The sequence below is a fragment of the Danio rerio genome, chromosome 16 (assembly GCF_049306965.1).
Source record: "Danio rerio strain Tuebingen ecotype United States chromosome 16, GRCz12tu, whole genome shotgun sequence".
Taxonomy (NCBI): domain Eukaryota; kingdom Metazoa; phylum Chordata; class Actinopteri; order Cypriniformes; family Danionidae; genus Danio; species Danio rerio.
Window position 1 is genome coordinate 13,956,414 of NC_133191.1, and position 27,984 is coordinate 13,984,397.

At 38.2% G+C, this 27,984-nt stretch overlaps 2 protein-coding genes across 6 annotated transcripts; both read right to left on the reverse strand.

Annotated features, from left to right (window-relative positions):
* Positions 1–3,532: 3,532 nt before the first annotated feature.
* dbpb (D site albumin promoter binding protein b) lies at positions 3,533–17,905 on the reverse strand. Of its 3 annotated transcripts, none has more exons than XM_073925222.1 (5): positions 17,793–17,905; positions 16,436–16,676; positions 14,601–15,059; positions 10,715–10,968; positions 3,533–7,239 (listed from the first exon to the last, which is right to left on the reverse strand). In XM_073925222.1, exons 2-5 carry the CDS (start codon positions 16,629–16,631, stop codon positions 7,024–7,026), a joined length of 1,125 nt encoding a protein of 374 aa, XP_073781323.1. In that variant the 5' UTR covers positions 16,632–16,676; positions 17,793–17,905; the 3' UTR covers positions 3,533–7,023.
* A 2,307-nt stretch (positions 17,906–20,212) lies between these two features.
* On the reverse strand, positions 20,213–27,889 carry si:dkeyp-69b9.6. 3 transcript variants are annotated; one of them, XM_021466868.3, is made up of 3 exons: positions 27,843–27,889; positions 23,985–26,767; positions 20,213–23,873 (listed from the first exon to the last, which is right to left on the reverse strand). In XM_021466868.3, exons 2-3 carry the CDS (start codon positions 26,029–26,031, stop codon positions 21,532–21,534), a joined length of 4,389 nt encoding a protein of 1,462 aa, XP_021322543.2. In that variant the 5' UTR covers positions 26,032–26,767; positions 27,843–27,889; the 3' UTR covers positions 20,213–21,531. The 3 variants fall into 3 exon arrangements, with proteins under 3 accessions (XP_021322543.2, XP_021322542.2, XP_021322544.2); XM_021466867.3 differs by having other exon boundaries at positions 27,839–27,889; XM_021466869.3 differs by having other exon boundaries at positions 27,401–27,889.
* Between the last annotated feature and the right edge of the window lie 95 nt (positions 27,890–27,984).

Sequence of the window (27,984 nt, forward strand, 5' to 3'; positions counted from 1 at the left end):
ATAAACATAATAGTTTTAATAACTCATTTCTAATAACTGATTTATTTTATTTGTGCCATGATGACAGTAAATAACATTTTAATATTTTAATATATTTTAATATTTTTAGATATTTTTTCAAGACACTTTTATACAGCTTAAAGTGACATTTAAAGGCTTCACTAGGTTAATTGGGTTAACTAGGCAGATTATGGTAATTAAGCAAGTTATTGTGGAACGATGGTTTGTTCTGTAGACTATTAAAAATATATAGCTTTAAAAAAGGCTAATAAGATTGACCTTAAAATGTTTTTTTTTTAAGTTAAAAGTTGCTTTTACTCTAGCCAAAATAAAACTAATAAGAGTTTCTCCAGAAGAAAAAATATGATCAGACATACTGTCAAAATTTCCTTGCTCTGTTAAACATCATTTGGGAAATATTTAAAAAAGAATAATAAAAGAAGGCTAGTAATTCTGACTTCAACAGGATATATATATATATATATATATATATATATATATATATATATATATATATATATATATATATATATATATATATATATATATATATATATATATATATATATGCCTGTACTAATGTAAAAGTTCACATTTTAATTGCTATATGTTGAATAAATTAAAAAGTGTTTGAATTCCTATTACTGAATTTTTACATCAGAATTTCATGAATACACATGAATAAAGTACATAAATACATTTTTTTACAATGAAATCCTGTAAAGTGATACTAATGCATTTTACTGTCAAAACAATTACAGTAATATGTTGTGAAATTCTAAGATTTTTTTTGCAGCGTATCAATAAATGTGTGTAAAGCCACTGAATATATTGTTTCTTTAATTGGAACAAAGTGCTGTCATGCTTCTCTTGATCATAGTGGATATTCCTCAAATTACCACAGTCAGAGCCCTTCGGCTGTTTGACTTGATGATAAATGTCCAATATCATAGACAGTAGGCTTTAAATTAGGTGAACTGCTCACACACAAACACGCACACACAACCTGACATGTGATGTTCATTTTAATGGATTCAGGGTCCGAAAGGGTTTAAATACAAAATACCACTGTGACTAAATAAATTTAAAATCATTTTATTTCACTCCTGTGGCATTTTTAATATTGGAGAATGTTAATCTGTATTACATTACTTGTCGGTGCTTATTGCAGATCCTAGGCCTTATTTACTCATTCATGTATGTTTATTTCATTTTAAAATGTCAAAATTTAAGCAGTCCTGCATCATAGTTTGCAGGGGTTGGGCAATGAAACTGAAATGAACCTCCAAAACACAAAAATGGCTCAATAATGCTGGTGCCAAAATGGTTGTCACCGACGTGTCAGTCATTCCCCTCGCTGGCCAGCAGAGGTTATCATCACTGGACTTCTAAACATTACGTCATCCACTTACACTGACAGCATGCACACCTGCAGCTCATTCAGTTGATGACCCACGCTCACACATATAAGCAGCACACACCTCAGTTCATGGCGAAGTCTTGTTCTGCCCCGGCTAACACTACTGAGCATTTCTCATCCTTACCTGCTTCCCCGTTGTTACCTTGCTTTTATTATTGACCTTGTCCTGCCTGCCGCCTGCCTTGTACCTTTGTCTGAATCCCGACTCTGATCCTCGCCGCCTGCCTTGAACTCTAGCCTGCACACCGACTTTGATATTAGCCGCCTGCCTCTGACCCATGCCTGCATACTCACTCTGGGTTTACCTGCCGCCAGCCCTACGACCATATACTACTGTGTTTGATGTGAGTTCGCACGCGCATTACATCTGTGTGCTATTTGTTATTAAACTGTTTAAAAATACTGAAAATAGATCCCTCTGTGTCAGCCACTTCGTTACGATGGTGCCTGAACCGATACTTTTTAGCCATTTTACACCCTTTTTCTGGGTTTGGGGCTTGTGACTACTTTTACATTGACATCACTGATCTAATGATTTGCCTTAATCTGAATGAGACAATAATATGATTCAGGTGTTCACATGAGTTGCTTCTTGAATATTACATTCATGATTCCCAGTTACATGTTAAAGCACAGATCCATTAACATCATTGCGTCACCAGCCTATAAATGTTTCCTTCGCTGTTTGTGTCTGTGGTCCTTTAAGGTAATCAAAAATCACTGTTTACGTGGGAGACTCTTGATCAGAGTATTGTCTTAATCATATTAAAATCAAAGTATTGGCGTCCATGTGAACATTCCCGCTGAAATATCACAAGCTGTCAAAGACAGTCCATTCCTCACATTTCATAAGTTTGACATGTTTCCCCCCCCTACACGCAACTTTTGTAAAGCATCTGCTGCATGTTGGTGTGTCAGAATCGTTGCTTGTAAAATATAGCCATACTGTAGAATGCTTAGTTTAAGCAAATTAGATGAATGCGATCATGCGTGTTGATGAAGTGAGTCACTCGCCGCATGCGCCATACTGCACACTTTGCCTTCTATAAGCAACAACAACAAACACCTGACATCGCTGGTGGTGTCCATATCCCTCAAATCTGTTTAAACATTTTGAGATGGTGTGACACAAGGCATGTTATTTAAAATGAAACTATTAAGATGGCGCTTTGTGGCACGGTAGAAATATGAACAGTGTTGAGTCGTGGCTGGATGCCGTGGACATCCACTGACTGAATTCTAAATTGCATGGCGCTGCGCAACGTCGAGTGGTGCTTGTGGTGTGCGACCTGCTTTACGTTCTTGTGGCAGAACCAATGGCACATTAAGTAGCGAAATTCATATGCTGACTTGGCCGGGTACCCAACCCTAGTAAGCACCTGGACATCCCTTTCAGACAGCTTCCTCTTACGTCCACAGTTACTCCTGTAAGATGTGGTTCTTCTTCTTGGTGTTATGCTGACATTAGCCTGGATACCATGGCTCTTGATGCATCACAAAGACTTGCTGTCTTGGTCACAGATGCGCCAGCGAGACATTCTCCACCTTCTTTTGAACTCTGATACGTCACCCATAACTTCATTTGCTTTGCAATATGTCAAGTAAAACTATGCTATTGCTCTGCTAATTAAACCTTCCCACGCTGCTCTTGATGGTGGAATGTGGAATCAATAAAGATTTGCCACCAGACTGGTCAAATTCAGCCATGAAACCTCCAACACTAATTTGCCCATTGTTTCAGCATCATTATCCAACCTCTGTATATTGTCATAATGCCCACTCCAACTCATTTCTGTTGATGACCATAAAAATTAATTGCTTAAAATTGTTTATTTAGGTTTTGACCAAAGCAATAGTCATATTTATGATAATAAATATGTTATTAGCTATTAATGTTAGCAAGCTAGTGCCATACAGGAATCATGCAGGAATAGTTCACCCAAAAACGAAAATGTTTCAGTCATTCGTTTTCCTTCATTATTAGGGGTCGTCATAGTGGAATGAACCTCCAAGTCACATGACTGTAGCCACTGACTGGATGTTTTATTTATTTTTTTGTGACACACATAACATGCCTATATAAGATGCAACAAAATCATACTCAAGAGAGCGTTTAGTGAGTAAGAACAATACTTTATTTGTGGTCTTGGAGAAAAAGACTACATTCCCCTGCATTACTTTGGCTAGGTGCAGTGTGGGTAACACTGATGCATTAGGGCATTTGTACATCAAAAAAAAAATAAACAAGAGAGAGTCACAACACAAAATGTTCATAGTCATCCACATGTGGAAGTGCAGAAAAGTAAGGACTACATTACCCATAATCCATATGAAAAAAGTATATTGTCACTGATGGAAAAAAAAAACAAGCGGCAAATTACTGGGCAGAAAAAAGGCAGTTCGCTCAAACACCTACATGCACGAAAAAAGAGAAAGACGGAGCAAACAGTATTAGGATGGTCTTTATAATGCTAGTGTACAGGAAAAGAAATCCATTTTGGGGATCCGTTTTATTTCCATTGATTGATCTGCAGTCATGACACACTTCTTCTAACCGATGCTGAAGATGAACGCGATAACAAACAGAACAAAATCTCCACGGCCAAAAGGAGACACATTAGTCTTTAAAGGAACATTGAAAGTATCAAGGAAACGAAACAAGAAAAATAATTCATTTATAGTAAGAACAACAATCAGATCAATAATAATTCATAATAAGTGAAGTTACTTTAATGGTCATTAAGGAAAGAAACAGACAGACAAAAGAAATGAGGAACCACAAAACTAACAGATTTCGTACTGACACCAGTAATCAGGTTGTAAAAATTCAATATTGTTCAAATAAAAGTAAAAGCGCTTCAATGTCTTTGCATATACAGGTGCGAAACCAGCAATAGCACAAATGTCTCAATGTCAGCCTGTTCTGAAATGTGCATCCAATAGCTTTTCATACAATCAGATGAGAGTCACGTCCCAAATATATATATTCAATCCGTCGAGGCTCAAATTGTGTTTTTGCACAGCAAGAACAGCCTCTGAAAGTTCACTCTTAAGATCTGCATGTTGTGGATGTGTGCTGCTGCTGCTGCTGCTGCTGAAAAGCGTTTTTAGTATTCAACCATGAGTCAGATTCCTATAAAAAGAGGAGTACACGGTAGACAGGAGATAGCAACTTGAGGAAGAGAGAAATAAAATGCAACCGAGTTCACCGTTTAAGAAAAATCAAGACAAAAATGCCGATAAAATGTGATACTTAATGCAAGTCTTTCTTCACCATCTTCCTAAACCATCATTACACGTTCAGTTTTGCGTTGAGAATGGCAAATAAATATCAGCAGTAAATAGGGGTGTGTGATATTTATTTATTCATATAATAATTAAACAATATCACCCATTAGTTTATTTTTGTAATGGTGCTTCTGCTTGTTTAAGCCTGTTGAGGACAATTGCGACACTAAAACCATCTGTAGGTGCACTGGAAATAATCCTGGCTGCCTTCAATTTTTAAGCTGAATCAATTTAACCATATGAGTTCATTGAACTATATTAAACTAACTTAAAACAGTTTGTGTATCATGTAAATATACAGTGCTCAGCATATACAAGTGCATCCCTTAGAAATCTTTCTTTTAAATGCATATTTTTAATATTATATTTGTGCAAATACATTACATTTGTCAGTACTGAAGCCAAATCTGGACTAGATCTAATAAAATAATGTATGATAACGGTCCAAAAACTAGAACACTCAAATTTATATGTTGTAGAAAAATGTTAAATACAAATTTAAAGAAGAGGGTAAAAAGAAATCAAGAGAAGCAAAAAAAAAAATTTTTTATTTTGTAGGAATATTTTGTAGGAATTTTGCAATATTTTGCATGAATTTAATTGTATTATATTTCAATTTCTGAATATATTTTGGTGACTAAAATACTATTTAAATAAATATCTGTTTAATAAATCTATTTTTGTTTAAATGCACCAAAATATATAGCCTATATTCACTGAAAAATAAAAAATAAAATATTCATTTTCAAAATGGGGTGTACTTAATTATGCTGAGCACTGTAAGTTAGACGATGATTAACTTAGTTTAATAAGTAACAAGGACCTAAAAACAAATGTAGTTAGAACTAATTAACCACACAGTGTGATGAAAAGTGTATTGAGGGACTGATTCAATTGTTAATTCAATTGATTTGTTCAAAAGGCTGATTCATTTGGAAACATTGGCTCAGATGATTTGTTCAAAAACAGATTCATTTAGGAATTAAAATTTGCAAGATTTTTGCCCACAAAGTAGTCAAATAGAAGTCTGTGTGTCTAAAATGCAGCTTAATATAACCATGTTTCTTGTTAAAGTATTTTATAATATAAAGTCTTGCATGTATCATATCGTATTCGTAACCTGAGGCTCTTTCTTCTCTTTGGACTCCTGCATTACCGATAATGTCATCTCTCAAGCAATTAAAACAACTGCGCAAGTATGGTAAATGATAAACATCACACACCCCTAAGCAGTGAACTGATGAACTGCTTTCCCCCCAAATCATGTCCCATCATCAATGTTTGTTCACCTTTACCAAAATATTAGGAACAAGTTTATCACAAGTGCTTTCGAATAAATCTATATTAACATTTCTATACAAATTTAAATGTATATCTTATTCTCAGTATTTTACAGTTTAAGTTCTCTAGAAAGATCTTTTCTAAATCTCTAAAAGGTTAAAATTCTGCTGCTCGCTCTTCTCCTTCACGACAATAAAAAGTCTTCAACTGCGAAAGCCCCAAGTATACTTTGTTTTGTATGCATACGTTAGCATGTAGCACAGTCAATCGTTCAGAGTATAATCCACTTGAGCACTAGCACAGAGGTTCTACATACGGCACACTAAACGGAGTCATTGTCAACCACTGTCTGCATCTTTTCTCTCTACGAGCGATAAAAACACCTCACACGTAGAGTCTATCGTTTTTTTACAGTGGCTGGTTCAGTGTTGACGCCTTGTGGAAAATTTTACAAAAACGCTCCAAAAGCATGTGCTAGCGACATGTACATTGTATGCGTGCTTACAAAAATTGAGCGTCGTGTGTACAGTACACCGTCCTGAATGATGACAAAGTTTGTGTTACTGTACAAAGACCCGTGCGTACGTGTAAAAACTCAAGTATACTTTGGGATTAAGCGTTGATTGCTTCAAAAATACCACATAAATCTGATTTTATATTACAGTGATACCTCGACCCGTTCCATCAGTACTTTACAGCCCTCACGAAGATATAGAAAATATACAAAAAATTAATTTCAAAAATTTCCTTTTCCCGTTCTATCATATAAAAATATACAATTCTCTCCATAATTAAAATCTTACCATTGTACCTTACTGGAAATAAAGAAAGAAAAAGAAAAACTATTAAGAGAGGTGACATGCTCTCTCTCTCTCTCTCTCTCTCTCCAGTTTACAACTTGAGCTTGTGCGGTCTTCATACATCTTTCAATATAATCGATGCACTTTCCTCTGTCTCTTAGCTTGTGTCTATCACAGGACATTCATTGCGTTCTCCATCCATCATCGCATTTATCACATGTTCCTCCTCTCCATTTACTGATCCAGATGGTGGCTCTCGTATTTGTTGAGGATGTTACGGCAGCGGCCGAGCTCTTTGCGCATATCGGCCACCTCCTGTCTGAGAGCAGCGTTTTCACGCTCCAGGAACGCGGCCCTCACTGAGATCTGGTTCTCCTTCAGCCGGCGAGCGTCGCGAGAGCGTTTTGCTGCCTCATTGTTCTTACAACGTCGACTCCAGTACTTCTCATCCTGGAAAGAAAAATAAAAGATCTATTTGAGAGCTGACATTACAGTGAGAAACATCTTTGAAGCACAGGGTTTCAGCAAATTTAAGACTTTTAGACTGACATTCAGACGTTTACAGGCCAAAATGCCAAGGAATTATTGTAATGGCCAGCGGATTTTTTTTACTTGCCCCATTAAAACTGAAATTTTGTTATTACTTACCCACATATTTTAAATATCGAGTCAAAAGATAGTTAGAAATATTTAATATACATTTATAAATCAATTTTAGTTTTCAAAAACTGTTTGACGTGAACATTTGCTCATACTGTATATACTTTTATTACTTTACAATAATTAATATACAATAAACTCAATTTATTCACAACAAACGTTTATGCATAAATACATGGATAACCTTAAAAGAAATGTTACTGTAAGGATGTGAGAAAGATAATTAAACCATAATGGCAAATAGAACTTATCAATTTAACTTTTTTTAATTGTGTTTGTTTTTTTAGATAGATTGTTGGTTGTAGCAAGTAGGAAACTTTACATGAACAAAGGAAAGTTAATACCTGTTTAAAAGTATTTAGGAAACACAATGTCATATTTCAGTGACTTTTTAAGAACTAAATTTTAGTTTTGGAAAATTTAAGACATTAAGGCTTTAAGACCCCGCAGACACACTGAAGCAGCAGATAGCATGTGGTTTGACTACACATGAATCTGCTGTTTTCTCTGAATGTCCTCAAGTGCCAGACACAAGCCTGTGGTTCACACCACTGCAGTGACCAACAGTTAAAGTTAGTGGTCATGAGAAAACCAGATACAAGTCTCAAAACACTATATGCATTCTCATAAATCAGGCAGTTCCCATAATGTCATGCACTTCTTTTAGATTTCCAAATCCAACTTATTATTCCGTTATTATTATTCCGTTACACTATTACTTAGTTATACATTCAAGTTTTAAAAACCCTTAATATTTTAAAGGTATTGATTAATGGTTAATATTTCGATCATTTGCATATTCATAGTTCTCTAAAGTTGGTTAGTGTTCACATTACAAGAAAGTAAACTCCTTTTTCTGTGTGCATTTTAATTATGAATATTAAAAAGTGACATTTTTGTTACAATTTTTTAAGATTTTAATCTGCATCTGTTCCCTCATTGACCAGAGTAACTATGGTTAAAACTAAAACTGTAAAACTAAAACATGGTCCTTTACTTGAAATAAATTTCAACAGCAAAATGAATAAACGTTATCAATTATTATAACAAACAAACAAACAAACAAACAAATGAATAAATAAAGAAATATAGTAAAAAAAAAATTTTTACATTTTTATTTAATACTTAAACTGCTCTAAATTATTTCAAGTTAAATTTATTCAGAAATTATATTCCACCCTGCATAGATCCAATTGCACAAGTTGAATAAATGACGACATTCTTCATGTTCTGGGTAACTTTGACTTCTATATTTTAAAAATATGAGAAAGAAAAAATAAGATGTTGATGATAAAGAATGCTGCTTTCTCTCCAACTATCCAAAACATCCATTAGTTCCCGGAGAAGAGGTCAGTGTGATTACACAGGAATTCCCGCTTTTGACTGCTGTGCCCTTTGTAACACTAAAGCTGATGAATCTGAGCTCCTCGGTTTCCAGGAGATCTGCTTTAATACTGAGATCTGAAGATTATTCGCGTGCCATTCCCGATGAAGTCAATGTGACATGCTTTATAAATCACTGTCTGTTACTTCATAACACTAAAACTATGCTGGTCATGGGTACTCATGGTCACTTTGGTTTTTCACATTTTGAAATCCACTGTTATCACTGACACAGTGTTACTGTCTATACTGATGCAAATATCATTTGCATAGAGACAGGAAGAACATCAGACTTGATCACCACAATTAAAGTGGAACTTTTAGCTAATATCACATCGAATTAAAATGAATGGGTGGTTAAAATAATTAAAAGTCATTTGCTAAACTTAGACTTAGAAAGACAGCTGCAGAATAACACTGCCCTACAAGGCTTTGGGCCCTATAATGTCCAAGATCTGGATATAAGCAACCCATCAATATACATATTCGGTAGATATTACTACAATATTACTGCTCAACAGTTGAATATATATAATAACCAGCTTTTGTACCATAGTTTACAAATGTATCATTTCAAACTACAATAAAATATAAATTCAATTCAATTTGTTCAACTTTTCAAAAGTTGTCCATCAAGGTTTAATAATGCAATATAAATGCATCCATGAATCAAAACACCCAATGGAAAACCCATCAATGACCAACTACAGAAAATCAACAGTAATGTTTTACAGTGTACAGTAGTGGCCAAAGGTGATGTCTATTAAATCTCTGCACTTCATTCAAACATGTTACTAGACAGGTTTCCATCCTAATGTGAAGCATATCTTTTCATATTTCATCCAAATATGAATTAGGTGCATTTCCATCAAGTTGTTAGAGTGGCCGACTGTAGTATTGGTGACGTAGTTACCAACAGTAAACAAAGAAGATTAGTCAGGTGTGTGTAACTCTCGCAACGTCAAGAGTTTATTCTACAAATGCATTTCCAAGTCCAAAAGCACCTCATTTAAGCCTAAAGACTTTTTGCTAATTAAAATTTGCTGTTTCCATCGCCCACTTATCGCAATACTTGATAATCTGTATTAAACACAGGGTGATGGAAACACAGCTACGGTTCTGCTAATAGAAACCTTCCAAAGCACATAATTGGGCTTGGAAGGAGTAAAATGATGGGATATAGTTCCACTATACATTTAAATGGTTTTACTTGTTGTTATGGAAGAAAATTGAGTAATGTGCAGGGGAATAAGCATTATAATATATATATATATATATATGAATAATTACAGTAACCCTTCAGTTTAAGTAATAATTCACACCATTTACTTCTGGCTTATTACTTATATTATATTATTTATTCCTATTATTAAGATATTAACTGTTTATTACCACTTATTTTACATCGCTAATCCTACCCAATACCTTAACCCAACTACCTACCTTACTACATATTAATAAGCAGCTAATTAGTAGTTTATTGAGCTAAAAAGTCTTGATGGTTTGTTAGTAGTGTTAATTGTACAGTAAACTAAAGTGTGACCATTAATTCTTTATATTGTGGTTAATATATTCTTTTCTTTGTAAGTTTATGCATGTCTGGCATGTTATCATAGTAAAATAAAACCTATTTTCCATTATAATCTGTAAACTTGCCTTTTTTACTGAATAATTTTGTCAGTAAAAGTCAATATCCAATATATCTCTTTGCAATATAACATGTTACTCAAATTTTAATGGTCTAATAAAGCTTGTAGGGTCACTAATATCACATATTATGCAATTTCACCTACAGTGCTTCACTTTTAACCACTACTGCATGAATTCTGTTCTATAATGGAGGATTTTGTCCAATAATGTGATAAGCTGAACTTCTTCTCACCTTCAGGTCTTCAGGGACGAGCATCTTACGGGCCTTTTTAATCATGGGCTGAGGTTTGAGGTCCTCATCAGAGAAGTGATGTCGGCGTGGATCAAAGGCCTCCTGTCCAGGTACACTGGATAGCGCCACGTCCGCTGGATCGGGGTCAAATGGCGCCAGCAGCTCATTGCAGTTGGTGGCGGGTGGAGTAGGGAGCGGTGGACATGTGGTGGAGGAAGGTGAAGGCGTGGGCTCTAAGCTGCCTGGCGGAGTGCCTGAAGATAAAAAACAAAACAAAAACATGCCCTGATTCAGTCACGCTGCTGTGTGTGTGCACTTTCACAATAATCTAACCAAAAGAGCCACAAGAGGGCAGTAGAAGCTAACAGAAAGCAACTCCAGCAGCCCGTCCCTTGTTTTTCCATTTTCCAATATTTCTAGGCTGAGCTAGGGATTACAAAACCACGAGATGGAGGGGTTTAAATTTTAGAAATGATTCATTTGATAATGAATTTGATGCAAATAATTTGTTATATTATATTTGAAATCAGTGTCTGTCTCTCTTTAATTAAATAAATGTTGAATATATATATATATATATATATATATATATATATATATATATATATATATATATATATATATATATATATATATATATATATATATATGAGCAATTCCATGGAAATGTCAACCTTGCTTTGAAAAAATTAAGATTTCACCAAAATATGGAAACCAATTCTGTTTTTTGTTTTCTTGTATTTATCAGTACTTTAGAAATAAATACTGAAAAATTTCTCTGGTAAATCAAATATAATAGTTTGAAAACATTGACAAAGTCACATAAATGGAAATTTGTCACATCTTTCACATTCATAATGGAGAGATGTCACATCCATACCGACACTTTTTCCTTAAAAATCCAAAAAGTCAAATAAAATAAAAGTTAATCATTTTTGTTCTTTAGAAAGACATATTTTATCCTTTTGATTAACAATATTTATTTTGGGTTGTGTAGTTTAATTTCCAGAATTTCCACAAAAAGTATGTTGTGTACTGTAAACCTGCAGACTTTTTTTGTCATATCCATAAGGCATGTTTATTTTCCTCATTTAAAGTACAACACATGTTTACAGATTGATATTTTTCTGGTCCCTTAACTCTGTGGTCAGTTGTTTTGGAAAATATAAACCAATGTTTCAATATAATGTTAACATTTACTTTCTATGTGAATTCATGTTTTAGGAAACTGATAGAACTGTTGTGTGTTTTTTAATATATTTTTTTCTTTATATATATATATATATATATATATATATATATATATATATATATATATATATATATATATATATATATATATATATATATATATATATATAAAACGTTTGACTACTGACGATAAATTTGTAAGATTCTCCTTAATAAAACTCAAAAGATATTGGTGTGCAAACAAATACAAAAATATCTATTTTCTCTGTAAGGCTCTTGAGCAAATTTGCTTTAGGGAATCTAAGTGGACCCTGTCATGACAGCGCATCAAATCCACCGTTGCTATGTTATGAAAATCTATGTGTTGAGCCATAAACCTAATCTACTGTCAGTAAAAGTGCCCTTAAGAGTAACTTTAACCCCATTTGGCAAAGATCATCTCTGTACTGTCCACTGTGGCACATGCACTGACACAGGCTCTCTCTCTCTCATTTTTTTTTTTTTTTGACGGCTTGATAAAATCTGTACAAATACGTGTGATGGCTTCTGCATGTGCTTTTTAATCGGGTTGAACATTTTAAATATTTACCAGAAGCACTTTTAATCTCGCACTCTCTCTCTTTCTTTTTTAGCCACTTCAGAAATGTAAACAAACATCTAATCGGAAGTACAGTATCAAGTTCGAACTGAGTCATTCCATCTCAATCTTTCAATCTCTCCCTGTCTGTTACTTACGCTTGCTCACGCTCACACACACACACACACACTCCCCCACACACACACACACACCTCCTCTAGTCTGGTCGGCTCCTCCCCTGTCCTCGGCCCCAGCACGTGATTGAGCGAGCGCACATGGACCAACGTGTGAGGAGAGGAAGAGATTTAAAAACATGCGAGCACAATTGCACACACACGCCGTCTTTGCCTTTCATTCTTTGCTGCTGGCTCACCTGCGTTTCTCTCACTGTTTACTTACCGGCCTTTCAATCGCTGTATTTTTCTAGCCTCTATAGCTAAATCTTTTCCTCTCTTTTCATGTGCTGTTATCCCCATTTGTCTTTGCATGTGCCCTTTTTTCCCCCTTTACTGCCAGTTTCCTTTAGGACATTTCTAACTGATCCAGTCTGTTTTCAAATACACATGCAAACTTTACACTCAGCTTTTACTCAACAACCCATTACATACTCAAATACCTTTTGATGACATGAAATACGCACAATATTAACGCATACCTAGAAAACAAAATGAACATCTTCACAAAAATCACAAACAACCGCACACCCTCGAACACTCACTCCCAAAAACTGCCCAAACCTCTTGACACTACAAATAGTCAAGCCTACAAATACACACTATGAGCTTCAATCCACACTTATAACAACATACACACACACACACCCAAACCATTAAAACTCTGAAACTACTCAGTAATACACAAACACACACACCCAAGGGACAGTCTGGTACTTTTTTCAGCTCACAGAACGAAATCCTTGCGAATTCTTGAAAGCAAAATGGAGGAAGTGTTTGAATTGAGTGAAACCTCATCTACCACCCATAGTGTTTCCTTTCCTAATCTCTATGAGCTGGTCTTAGTCTTGTGGGTTTTCAACATCCTCTCTAGCTTGCATCTTCAAGAGCAAGTTATATTTAAAACCCAATGTAGACTTCTATATTGAATGTACACAGTAGGTATGGTGTAGGTTATGCATGGTTGTGTACCCTACGCCGTACCCTGAAGCGAAACTCCTCAAAAATATAAATTGGCATCCTAACAACGTGATGGCAAGATCTGTGATTGGTAAAATTGGTAGCATTACTTTCCTCCAATGCATTTCCAGTGTGAAAGCACAGAAAAAAAATGGATGTCCTTCTCATTATTTTGGTTTTGTTTGTACTTATTTTAATTAAAGCTACTATTTTTCAACATCCATCAGTTTCAGGACCAACACAATCAGCTCAGTTCCATCATGTAGTAGGCCAAACTCAAATCTTAAACCAGTTGAACACAGATAAACTTGTGTTTGTTGGGTGTAAAACTGTAGAGCAACACAGATTGAAGGCAGAAGTATTAATGCACAAAATGGCGTCGGCTACATGTGCTGCGTATTATGACACGGGGTACAGCGTCCAATTGACGCTAAGTATTAAATGGCTCTTAGGTCTTGTTTACACAGTATTAAAATAGATTTTCATCAAGCTGAATATCAAGTGGGTGCTAAATACAAGTGAAAATGGGGTCTAAAGTACTAAAGGCATGTCCATTTTCAACACCTTCCTGTGGTATTTGAAAATGGAATTGGATGGCTTTCATAGTTTAAACACTCATGTGGTCAAATGTCTTTGATCAACCACAAAACACCACCTACTCTTTGTCTATTGACCAAACATGTGATCATTATGGGATATGCTGTATGAGAGTAAACAAAACATGGCATTCAAATTGTAGTTGCCATCCACATCGTTTTCGTTTACTTGCTTAAAAGCAACACAACATTGGTTGTACACTGCATATCGAACTACTATTAACCTGATGTGGAATGTGTCCAAATAAAATGGAGGATTCTTGACGAAATGCAAACACAGGGAGTCTCAAGAGGCCGGTGTAAAACCAAGCGAAAACCATAATGTATCTTGCTTGTGATTGTATACCTGAAAATGAATGTAGATTGGTAGAAATGGGGGCCTAACTCACCATGCAAGCAGTCTGTAGATCCCATCATGCTCTGGGGCGTGTGCATGTCCAGCCCGAGCAGTGAAGGTGAAGAGGCAGTGGCGGATGTTGGTGACGAGGAAGAGGAGCAGTGTGGTGGTGATGTGGGGAGGCACTGGGAGCCCTGGTTGGGAACGGCGGACTGAGAGCTTTGCGAGGGTATCTGAGCCGAGGTGGAGTTGGAGGTATTGTGCATGCTGCTCATCCCGTTCTCCGTCAGGAACTCCTCAAGATCCATGTACTGCAACTGAAACAGCCCGCCATCACAGGGCAATGTTCGTTCCCATAGCAACGGGCCCAGGAAGGAGTTGTTGTTGTTGCTGTTGTTTGAGAAGCTGCCCGTTCCTGCTCCATTGCTGTCACTGACTAGTCCATTGCTGCAACCGTTGCGCAGAGGACAACGGCCGAGAGAGTCCTCATCGATATCTAACCTTTCCTTACCTGTGAGAGAAAGAAAATACATCCAATTTAATCTGGGTATATATACTAAGCCATCAAAAAAAAACATGACAACTACTAATTAACACTTATAATGACATTTCTACATTTCAGGAGTGCAATGTTTGTGAGATTACGCAGTTAGGGGCGGAATAACAGTTCCCAGCAACTTTCACATCCCTCTGGGAGAGCTACCTTTGCAATGTCAACACATGTGAATAGATGCGCCTCCCAGTGCATCAATGCAAAATGAAGAGGCTTTGAAATACCTTCCTTTAAACTTGCAAAAGATTAATGTGTCTGAAAGTCCATGGTAAAGCGATTACAATGTTGTTACACTGCTGTGACACTGCTTAGCTGCGTGGCACAGCAACAATGTTGTCGAACAATGACTAAACGTTACAGAATTGCGCTATTATGATTGAACCAAAGCAATGACGCAAAAAACAACAGGTGTAACAACAAAGCCAGATGAGTATTGTAGAACACAATATCAGCAATAGTACATGGCTGAGGCCTGGAGGTTTCCATCTTAAAGTATTAAGGTGGGGTCTGAGACACTCTAGGGTGAGGTCTAAACGCTTAACAACTCCAGTTAGTCTAAATCAGGCATTTTATGGCGCATTGGAGTGGAAACCAGAACCACTAAAGGCAGTTTGAAATTTGCAATTTCTGGTTGAGTTATTCAGTATAAAAACAAACCATAAAAATGTAATTGGGTTTTAAGTTTGTAGTCTTTCCTCTATGAAAACACAGCAGACTGTCGCCTAAAACTGCCTACGCTTAAAAACAATTAGCCAAACACTATAAGTGTTGCTGAATCGACAAATACAGTATGACCACTAATACTGTTCAAAATTAAATGTGCTGCTTTTAATACTACATAATAAGATTCACAAATCCTGTGCACACACAATTCAATTTTGCTCCTCATCTATTCAGGGTCATTTCGCATTAATGGCGAGCAAATAATCAGTACGAAACAATGACACGGACAGCAATCCATACTGAAGCTTTTCCAATATTCACAGGCAATGGAAAACTTCTGTCAGTGTGGTTAGGCTGTACCCAGCGCAGGCCTGTAAACAAAATGGCTTAGCCAATAGTTGACCTCAAAGCACCTGGGTAGTGCGCTAAGTGGCTGAATGGCCTGGCCTTGTTTATCTCTTCAAGTCCCATGTGATGTCCCGTCTGAGAGATATGCACGATGGCACATGACCCTGCCATTTGACATGTGCAACCACACATGAAAGAAAAACTGCCACCTTAGGAATTGAGAAACTAACTCTCGTTGTGTATATTAGCACATTTTAGTCTTAATGAAATTAAGAAATATATATATATATATATATATATATAAAACAGGTGCGTTTCCTCACCCTTCATTTCACCACAGTCTTTCACGCGCTGATCACATTTGACTGGAAGCTGCAGGAGAGATTTTAAGTTTCCTGTGGAGTTTAAGTGTCCTCCGTTATGTGTGACTCCTGCTTGGCTACTGTTGCCAAACTGCGGACTGGCTCCGGCAGAGGGAAGGTCCGGGGGAAGGAGCTGTGAAAGCGGCCTGGCCATCATCCAACGTCCGCCGGATTGACCGCTAGATGCTTGCGTGGTTCGATACTATTGTGCAGCCGTCAAATCAATCACATGACGATTCATAGTGGAAGCAAGCAGAAATACATTAATATCGACATGACTGTGTGTTCAGACATCACAGATATCAGCATGTAATGCAGTTCGTATCATAAAAGTAGACAAAGTTGTGAAGTCACGCAACACGAGACCGTGTTTACTTTAGAGACAGAGGAGGAGGAAAGACCTGCGCGCTCACGTGCAGCACCACAGCATCTGATCACAGATAGAAAATGTATAATTACCTTTATTTGAAAACAGCCTTTTTTTAAACAAAGAGCGCCATTCTGCTTGCAGTTGATGGTAGATTAGACGAATGGACAGAAATATACATTCCTCGTATTCCCAGAAATTCTTGACAGTTTATGTTCTGCCGGAACTTTTGAAGAAAAATAGACAAATGTCCAGAATAACGACCTCCAAGCGCAACGTACAGATAATAATTTAACAAAATACAGCGACTCAGGCGAAGAAACAGGAAGAATAAATGACTCCAATAACGCAAATGATAACTTGACTGCTGGAACTCTTGAATGCGTCGCCTCGAAAATGACAAATGAAAACAAAACGAAGTGTTGCTGAGTCAATTTCTGCTGCGTAGCGCGATTGGTGGGATGTTGACGTTTTTTTCCATGCAGTCGCTCAATCGCTTTTTTCCCTCTGTGGTCACCCCCTTCTGTTCAGTTCTCTCTGCATGTGTGTTGTCGCACGCTTTGAGCTTGAGCCGTCCGAGCTTTTCGCTCAGCTGGAACGAACACGGGCCGCTCACGTGACGTCACACCTCCCAGTCTAGAAGCGCGAACATGGCACTACTTGCACGGAGTTTTAATATTAATGAGGCACGCCCCCTCGTGACAGGCACGCTCCTCGGGGGTGGGTGGCACTGATTAAAAACAAATTGGTCGATAATTTCATTCCCAGCTGTCCTACGTTTGGCACTATGAAACAGCATTAACGTGTGGCATTTATCGAGAACATTTTGAGAGTGGCCAGTTTTACAGAGCATCACAGATATGTTTATAATCTGTAATATAGACTGCTGATCTCACCTAACAAACGGTCGAGTTTTATCACTCAGAGAGCTACCTTTTGGGGGAAACCTACCAAGCGAGCGGGCACACTTTTTCACTTCACTGGTAATCCGCTGGAAACGTGAGCATCATGCGAGAGGAGATGGCAACTACACGTTGTGTCTCAGGAACACAGACGCGCTCTCCAGTGCACATGGTGTCCGCACGCGGAGACGCGGCTCAGCCTCGAGTGCTTATTGCTGTGATTGGCTGACAGAAAACAGGCTCCTCCCGGCTCGGCCGGCCATTGGTTAGCATAATGCGCGACGCTCCGCCCATTTAAACCACCCATGCTACAGCCGCGTGAGAATACAGAAACTGCGTGAATCCAGGCGGAGTGGCGCACACACCCACAAAACATTCAGAAATAAAGGAAACAGATTGGCTGTGGCTGAACCTGATGAACCCAACCTCACGAGAGTATCCAAGTATGCTTAATGCAGGTATTTACCATTTCATAGCTTAACATATTACTAGTCCAGCTATACATCAGAAAATTAATAAACAACATTAGATGGATACAAATAATGATAGACAACACGTTTCCTTCACCCATAACAGGAAATAAAAACAGTGGATACAAATTAATTTCTGCCCTCCCTTGTGCACAAACACACTCGAGGACGCTCATACTTGTTTTCCACCCACTATCAGCGTTTTAATCCATGTGACAGTTGTGCTGCCGGGCTCCAGCTTCACACCAGAGGTTGCAGGATCCTTGCTGCCACCAACTGATCAACATGGAAAAGAGCAATGCAAAGTGCTACAATAATAGTGTATACAGTTCTGGGATAAAAATAAATACATCTGTCACAAATCGGTATCCTAAATTTGGATTTTACATTAAAATAGCTGCAGAAAAAATAGAGGGACCATTTTTTCCTGAATGTGCTGGATTTATTAGGTATATGTTTGGGTAAATTATTATAGTTTTTCTATAAATGTCTAATAATATATTAAAGTAAAATAATGTAGTGTTTTAAAAAAATGCATTATGCAGTAAAATCTCTTGTGGAGATAAACATTGCTATTATGTTTTTTTACTTCTTATTTTATGCTGTAACTGAAAACATTTTTAAATGTATTAGAAATGTCATCAGTAGTTTGCAGAAAACATGTTTTACTCAAATGGGCCTCACTATAAATACATACATATACATGTGTTTATATATACACACACATGTATATGTATATGTTTATAATTAGGCCTATAAGTGTTTCAGTAAAACACATGCAACTTTATATGAATATTGAAGGACTGAAATATGGAATATCTGCAAATAAGTACTTTATGATATTCATATTTGAAAATTTAAAGATACATTGAAATGGGTGGTGGAAGGAAAATGTTATTTCCCTAAGAAAACACAAATTAACATTTTACCTCAAAACACATACCTAAGAGTGACACATTCAAATAAACCAATCAGTTTGATTGGTCTATTGTTATTTTTCCCAGAGCTGTAGAACTCCAATTCTTTTTGAGAAACCAATTTTACAACCACAAAACCTGTGCATTTTTCAGGTAAAAAAAGGCAAACTGAATAAAATTAAATCCCAACCATTACAATAATAAAAAAATGTATGAAATCATACACTGTTTTTGACACTGCAGGTGTTTATGAAGATTAAATGTGCATCTAGCAATGTTTTTATGCATTTTTGTGTGGCTAATAATCACACAACAGTTCTTTTTTGGTATAAAAAAAATAAGGTAAGAACACATTAATAAAGAGTCAATTAATAACCTTAAAGAAACAGATTCTAAACATTTAAACAAAATTTAAACAGTGTAACAAAGATTTTAAAAAAGCAGAAATGAAAAATAATAAACATAATATATCAGGAATGGGCTACATGCACAGCTACTGTTTCTCAACCAATAGGAAACTTTCTGTGAAAGGTTAATGGGGCTATTTTAAATTTTATAAGGTTCCCTTTACAGCATCAACATCGTAATGTATATTAAATACAATCAGTTAAATAAAATTAAGCATTCATTTAGATGTTCAAGCATAAAAGAAGATGATGGACTTGGTAACCGCTAGTGCTGTCAGTAACAGCAGGCTAGCGCAGATACTCTTTTCAAAATACTGGGGTAAAAAAAATATGCATATTTTAAAGAGATGGCAAGTAAAATGGAATTTAATGCAGCGCTTCTTGTCCAATCTGAGACAGACTTTATATAAAATATCTATAAGGCAGTGAAGATCACTGATTTTTAAAGTAGTCAGATCTTAAACTGGGCGATTTTTTTAATGGAAAGGCAGTTCATTGGAATTAAAAGTCCATGTGCATATACTCCATTGATTATTACATTATACCTGTATACCAATACAGGTGGGTGTATGCAAATGCATATTTTTTGTATTTATGCAAATGCATATTTTTTGAATTTTAATGAAAAAGCAAATAAATATAAAACATAAATGTGTACATGGAATAATGAGAATATAACATTTTCAAATTTTATTAAATGCTTGGGTATCATCAACAACCAGCTTATAATGTGTAAATAAAGTGATAGAAACGTACTTATTTTCTTCTTTTAAAAAAAAAAAGAGGCTATAAGAAGTATGGCATCTCTACATAAAAGGTGAAAAAAGTACATGGGATACGTTCATAGTTGGCAAGTGGACAGACCGTGTCACACATTAATACACTTAATCAAGACCTGATCTAAAGTGATAACTCTTACAATCACTCTTTCAACTACCTGAAGTGTAGCTATGATAAAAAGATAACTGACATTTCCTTAAAAAACATAATAAAATATTGACACAATTTACATTACAGTACACTCATTTCTCTCCATTCCACCCTTTAAACTCTATACCTAAACGCTACATTGTACAAGCCATAATATGTTGTTATAATTGTCACAATTTGGTAAGGCTTTGCCTTCAGGGCAAGAATCTGTAAATTAAATTTGTAAATATTTTTTGTCTTTTGACTGGTTATTGGGAAAATTATATTTTTCCTGTTTAAGTGCTGACGTTACTTTAATGGTATTTTTCTTCTCAAACAGTAAATAAAGCCAAATGGGACTCACATTTGATATTACACATTGTTAATCACCATGTGTTATTATGCATTAGTTACTTTTGGTTCCTCTATTAAGATTTAAGGTACATTTTCAATTGGATTTGTCCCCAGTCGCCATTCCTCTCGACCTGTCAACACAAGGACAGCAATGTCCAACATGCAGTAATTTAAATACTCTTTAAAATAAAACACTTGTATTCCTAACAGAACCCTTTTTTCTTCTTCGTATACTGATCGCACTTTTTACATTAACAAAACCACACCTCCACACTTGCTCTAAGTGAACACCAACAAGGTAATATATATCAGAGACAGAATAATTCTACAGAGCATTGGTTGAGGAATAGTGAGCATACTGCATACTGTTAAGGGCACAGTACATGTTTAGCCAAATCAGTGAAACTATTGCCAGCCAAGGATCATTTCGATAAAGTTTCCACTTAGAAGACTGGTGTGGTACCACACAGATAGGTAGGCTAAGCATTTCTTTAAAACAAATGCCATTTAATACATCTGTGAGTTCGCTGAAGGTGTTCGTTTTCAGGGATCTGAGTTATTAGAGGAAATGCAATTGAAATGATTGAGAGAGTAACGAAAAAGCTCTCATGACACAAGTCAATGTCTACATGAGCAAAGGGTGTACTCAGTCAGATATTTGTCATTAAAATCCCAACATTTCTAGTCTCAAAGTGCATATGAAAATGAATTTAAAGACAAAATTGAGTGCATTAGAAAGGTAAGGACGAAGAGTTCCCTTTGCACTCGAACCTCCTGTATGTGGATCCCATGACTAATTTAACACAAAGCGCCCTCTCTTGTTGAAACCTAGCTAAGGTCCCTCGACACACCTTCTTGTGCCGTGTGAGGAGCATTGAATTCCAGAAACGACAGGGACAATGTCTACAGGAAAAAGCTCTGTTGGCTAAATGGGAGCTTCTGTGAATGAGAGCAGAGAGGAATTTGCGAGACTGTTTTCCACAAACTGGGCATTTCAAACGATGCTGAAGGCCTCTCACTTTGGGGCAATGTCTAGCTGCTATGTGAACTTTTAGTGCAACCTGTTGTGAAAAGGTAGCACCAAGGCAAAGGGGACAAGGCCTTCGTTTCAGAGGAACTTTGAGAGAACGAAGCCTGTTCAGCTTCAGTCCACCTGGAAGGCCCAGTTCATAAACAGCACTTCCTCCACTTCCACGCCTGATTCTCACAAGAACAGCCATGCGCTTCTTAATTTTATGTTGAGTCCTGTGAATTGCTCTCCTTTTTCTCTTGAGAAAATTTCTTTTCTCATTTCTCTGCCTTTCCCCATGTGGGACCTCCGGCTGCTCTCTCTGTACTTTTGCGGCCGGGGTCCATTTGTAGCCTATCTCCTTTCTCTCTTGCCGTCTTTTTTTTTTTTTTTTGCGCCGCCTCAACTCTTCTTGGCTTTGAAAAGTGTGATGCTGTGTAGATTGAATCTCAGCTGGATGCTGCTGGGGATTGTGATGTTGCTGATGTGGCTCTGATGGGGGCAAAGCGAGGGACTGCACAGGTATGTTTGGAGCAAGTGTATGCCTGTGACCAATGTGATAAATGGGTTCACCTTTTATCCCAGAGTGCTGATGGTTACAAAGAAGAGGCCCTGAGGAAGTTGACGGCAGAGAATGAGAATAAGAGGAGGCATTAGATGAAGATGGGTGTGTAGCATTGGCATCTGGTATATAAAACAGAGGGGAGTAGCCACCTTGTGGTTGGGGAGGTGCATGGTGGCTGTGAAGAACTCCATGCTGTTCGCCATGTGTGCCACTGGGTGGCGCTAGCTGAAGCAAAGCATTTGTAGCAGCTTCACTCTCTGATATTGCACCACCAACATTAGTTTCTTCACCTGTGCTCCTTTGAGCAACTGGCTGACCAGTCCGTGTTAAGCCATGCTGAGAAAGCCTGTGTCGTGTAAGGCTGTTTGAGTATGCAAAAGCCTTTCCACAGACTTCACAGGAAAACAGTTTTTCTCCACCACCCTCGTGAACCGTTTGGTGATGCGCAGTCAAATGAAAGTGATGCCGGAATGATTTCCAGCATATAGCGCAAGTGTACAGTCTAGGTGGGGGCTGTGTGTTTGATGCATGTGGTTTGACATCTTGAGAGTATGGATAGAAAGAAGAAGTGCTGCTTTGGCCCCCTTGAATCAAGTTGCCACCAGAGGATGGATAGCTGTTAAGGTTTTCTATGCCTGGCGTTGTTGGCACTTCCTCCAGTTCTCCTTTCTGGTGTAGTTTGCCATGTCTTTTAAGGCTCTGGGCATATCCAAAGTCCTTTCCACACAGAATACATTTGTAGTTCTTCTCTCCCGAATGCACTGTGTGGTGCTTGCTAAGATGAAATGCCTCTCTGAAGTACTTGCCACATACACTACAATGGTGAGGCTTTTCCCCAGTGTGTATTCTGTCATGCCTTCGCAAAGTTTCTCTTCGTGCAAATCCTCGACCACAGACACTGCACAAATATGGTCTGATATCCCCACCAGGCATTCCTAGTCTGTTAGGCCTTCTTTTAGGAGGCTCAGCACCAACCTCTCCGGGTTCCTTTTTTTTGCGGGGCTTACGAGGGCGCTTGGGCTTTCCACCAGGTGTAAGCTGATTTGGTTGCTGGTTATGGACCACAGCACTACCTCTATAGGACTTATCCAGTCCAGATGTTGATAACTGACCACTAGGTGAGGCAAGAGGCCCTAGACCCAGACCTCCAAGCAATCCACCAATGATATCCCTTCGATCCTCCCCTCTGCCTCCACCATGGGCAAGATCACCACTCATACAATTTGCAGCTGCAGCAGTGATAGCAGAAATGGCATTGTTGACGGAGCTAGTGACATCATCTTCAGAGTCTTCTAACAGAGATGAAAGTGGGAGATGTGGCTGTTGGTGATGCTGCTGGCCTGGGTTTTGTGAGTGTGGATGCAAAGTAGGAGCTAATGGTGCCTTCCTAAGTGCAGTCCCTGTCAGGCTGCCACCACATGGGGTTGTTCCAGAATACATGTTACCTTGAGAGCGCTGGTCCTTGTAGTCATCACTGAAACCATCACCCCGGTAAGAACCTGCACAACAGACTAAACAGTAATAATGCTATGCACACACATTTCACAGTGCCTATGAAAAATTTTGACTTGATTGGGTTTACTAAAAAAACTACTCTAGACGTTACTCACCCGCTGCATTAGCCGCTATTCCATCTTGGGAGCCCCCAGCTTTATTGCTCTTGCCTTGAACTATATTACTTTCATGCTTAGATCTCGGTGTACGTCCCGACTTGCCACAGGTGCCAGAGGCTGCATGGTTCAATAGGGACGTACTTTCACGAAAACAGCGGCCACAAGCTGGACAGCGGAATGGTTTCTCTTCATGAATTTTTTCATGGCGGGTGAGTGACTCACGCCGATTGAAAGCACGACTACAAGTACTGCAGGCATAGGGCCGAGCCCCTGAGTGAATAACACCATGTTGAAGGAGATGTCCTTTTTTCTTAAAACACTTGCCACAGTCAGAACAATGAAAAGTCTTGTCAGGACTGCCACATGAGGATGAGGCTGAGCTTTCTTGAGTAGAGTGCGGAATACATGGATCAGAAGGATGCAAGACTGGGTTTAAAATGTTACTTCTTGTGCCACTTGTGCCTGCTGTGGTTAATTCATGACTACGTAGGTGCCTGCGCAGACTAGAGAGCTGTGTGAATGTTTTGCCACACTCACCACAATGATAAAGGGCTTCTTGTTCTGTCTCGGATTGTGGTGGCATGACACCATGACTGCCCGTTTTCGAGCCGTTTGTCACTAAGACTGATGTAGAAGAGGCTACAGAAGATGACACAACAGAAGTAGAGGATGAAGAAGTTAAGTGCGAGGAAGGGTCTCCAGCAATACCTGACAAACCAACACCCCCACCTCCATCCAAGCCTGCTGTGTTCTCTTGGTTCAGTGCTCTTAAAGTGCTACTGTTGGGGTTTGTAGAGCTATGATTGTTGCTGCTATTATTGTTGTTGTTTTCAGTCTTTCTCTGTGGCAGGTAGCCAGCCATAGCTTTTTTTCTCCTACCACCAGAGGAGCCACCTCCTCCAGCAGCGCCATCGCCCTTTCCCTCCTCTTTTGATAAAGAAAGATGTAGTGGAAGAGGAAGTGGCAGCCCAGCTTCCTGCTGCATTAGAGATGCTAGCTGGTTGGATGAAAGAACTGGGATTCCTTGAAAGTCAAAGCCCCCGAGTGAGGAAGGCTGTGAGGAGGAGTGCAGTGGATGGTGTGGATGTGGGTGGGGGTGAGACAAAGTGTGTGGTGGTAGTTGCTGCTGTTGTGTTGGTGGCTGTTGAGGCTGTGATAGAGTGCTGGGGTGACTATGAGTGTGTGAAGAATGAAGAGCGGGGGGAGGAGCGAGAGCCGAACTTGCCTCTCCTGCAGCTTGGCCCAGTCCAAGCCCAAGGTGGTTATGACTTCCTTGCTGAACTAAAAATTGTTCTAGACTGGAATTGGCTGGTACTCCAGAAAGAAAATACTGATTTGCTGCCAACATGCAGCTAAACTGTTGATGTAGGCTTCGGGCATCAGACTGAGATCCTGCTAATTGATGGCTCAAGGTGGTTACTGCACTACTGCTGGGAGGGTTATTGGACGTTGAAACAGAACTGGAAGACGGGGAGGAGGTTGATGGACCAGGGGCGGCTTGAGGTACTGACAGGCCAGGATGCAGTGGGGGTGGTGGCGGTGGAACAGATGAAACTAATCCTCCACTTCCACTACTGCTGGCAAAATGATCGAATCGCCCTACTCCTGGATGCAACTGCTCTTGTGCAAGGGTGGTCTCAGTTGGGTGGAATGTGCGCAAAAACTGAGGGTACCCACTCACATGACTTCCACCACTGCCACTGCTTCCAGACATTTTGCTTGACTTCCTTAAACTTTGAGATGAAGACAAGGACTGTTGTTGTAGAGGTGGGGGAGGTGCACTCATTTTTGCAAAAATTGATGTGGAATCTGTAAACGCACTGCCTCTAGATCCTTGTAGTGGGCCTAAGCCAAGTCCAGACAAAATTGACCCAGACGTCTCACTCTGCTGCTGCTGTTGCTGCTGCTGTAACTGGTGTTGGTGAAGCTGCACTTGTTGCTGGTGTTGAAGTTGTCGCTCTAATCCAAGACTTTTAAACTGATGGGACTGGTGTCCACTCAGCATCTCTATGATGTCCACATTGTATTTTCCAAACTGGAACATCTCCCAGTTACTGAAACATGGGTGCGCAGTGGCAACACCTTCTGCTCTATGAGCAGCAACAATGTTTGTTTGAAGCTTTCCAACTGAGTTTCAGCAGTTTCAGTGCAAAATGGTGCTTTCTAACATGTTCCTTATGTTTATGTTGTTTCACTTAAACACGCACCATGTTTTTTAATATTCTGGTGAATATTTAAAAAGGACATTTTGCTTTGATTGTAACTTGAATTTTTGATTTCTGCAAAAAAATCATTTTCCATGGATGTTTCATTCATGGGATTATAAAAATCAACTCCTTTTGGCTGCACACTGGATTCCATGTAATCACAGTTTTTGTACAATTCACCTCTGATACTGTAATTTCAGTTTGAATGTTCCATCAGAGTGCAAAGATGTATGAACTGGCAGAAAAAATGCCACTTGATGCAATTATGCATTCACATTTTGGAAAGTGCTGTAAAAAATGTGATCAATGTGGTTCAAATTCATTGAAAAACTTGCTTGGTTACATTTTTTTTTTCATTTCATGACAGTCCCACAGCAAGATGGATCCCTCCAAATCCCATGGCCCGATTTCATTTCATTGAATATTTATTCATTCTAAATCCACTCTGGTATAAATGGCTTACATCTCCGTTTCCAAGTTTCCATTAATATATTCTTCTTTTTTCCACAGTTGGAAGCAACATCCTCCACTACCATTCTTGTAAAGGTGCTCTTTCTGCCACTCCTTTTCTCACTGTAAGAGGACAAAAAATCAGCAACATGTTAAATTATTGCTTTCAAGAAAATAAATGCAGTTCTAAAAACAACCTTAAATGTAACTTATTATAAAAACTACAACAGAGAGAGAGACAGCTTATTACAGTAAGCATTTAATGTTTGTTTATATTTAATACACAGAAAAAAACACATGTAATGCACATATGTTTGGCACCAAATTGTAACTGTTGTGCATTTGTATTCTTCAGCAGCAAAAAGAACGTACCTTATAATGGCATGAACAGTAATAACACAAAAACTGAATGCCTGTTTATTTCTGGTGAACCCTAAAATGTATCCTCACTACAATGGTCATAATGTATTCTGTAATAACATGTGGAATTTAGGACTAATCAGATTTGTTCGTCGTATCCATCAGCATCATCTAAATTATAAACATGCATATTCAACCGATACTCTCTGTGTAGTACTGATGCATTTCCCGAATGTCATTATACAGTCACAACACGACACTAACCAAAAGTATCGTAAAATACGTTCTCGTATGATATGCGCAATGAAAAACAGCAAGATAAGACTCATGTCAAGATATTTATACAGTTTTCTCATTTCTCAATATAAGCGAGTGTTTTCTACGACTTTATCTTACATTCTATGCAGTTGGCATTGTGCAGAAAAGATGCTGAGTGCAGAGTGAATCGTCAGGGCTAGAGGTGAATTTCATGCAATTATTATCTTCCGATTGCATCGCGTATCGCTAAAGGAGAAGAGAGAAAAAAAATCCATGTCGACAGACTCCAGGGAGTGTTTGCAAAATAGTCAACGACTGGAAAACGCACCCCGAATATCAATAGTGCACTAAAACTTGCTCTGGCGTATTAACGGACACGAAATATTTTAGCGCTGTGGCTACGAGTAACATGTTAGCATGCAAAACAGCTGGCTAATACTACACATTCAGCAAATGGACGCAGCCTAGCATGATGCGCGACCAAACAAAAGCAAACCGGGAGCAAATCTGTCTCATTTAGCACGGAAATTAATCATAATTAAATCAAAGACGAAACAATAAAATAGGCCTTTTTACCTACGCATCCATCTTTTAGCCTGGTCAAGATGAACAGGGCCTGCTATTCTCTCTCCCACCCTGCCCCCCTCGTTCATGTACCCCAGCAGCTCTGCGCTGTTTTCCAGTGGTTAGCCTTCTAGCTACAGCTAGTAAGCAGACTCTGT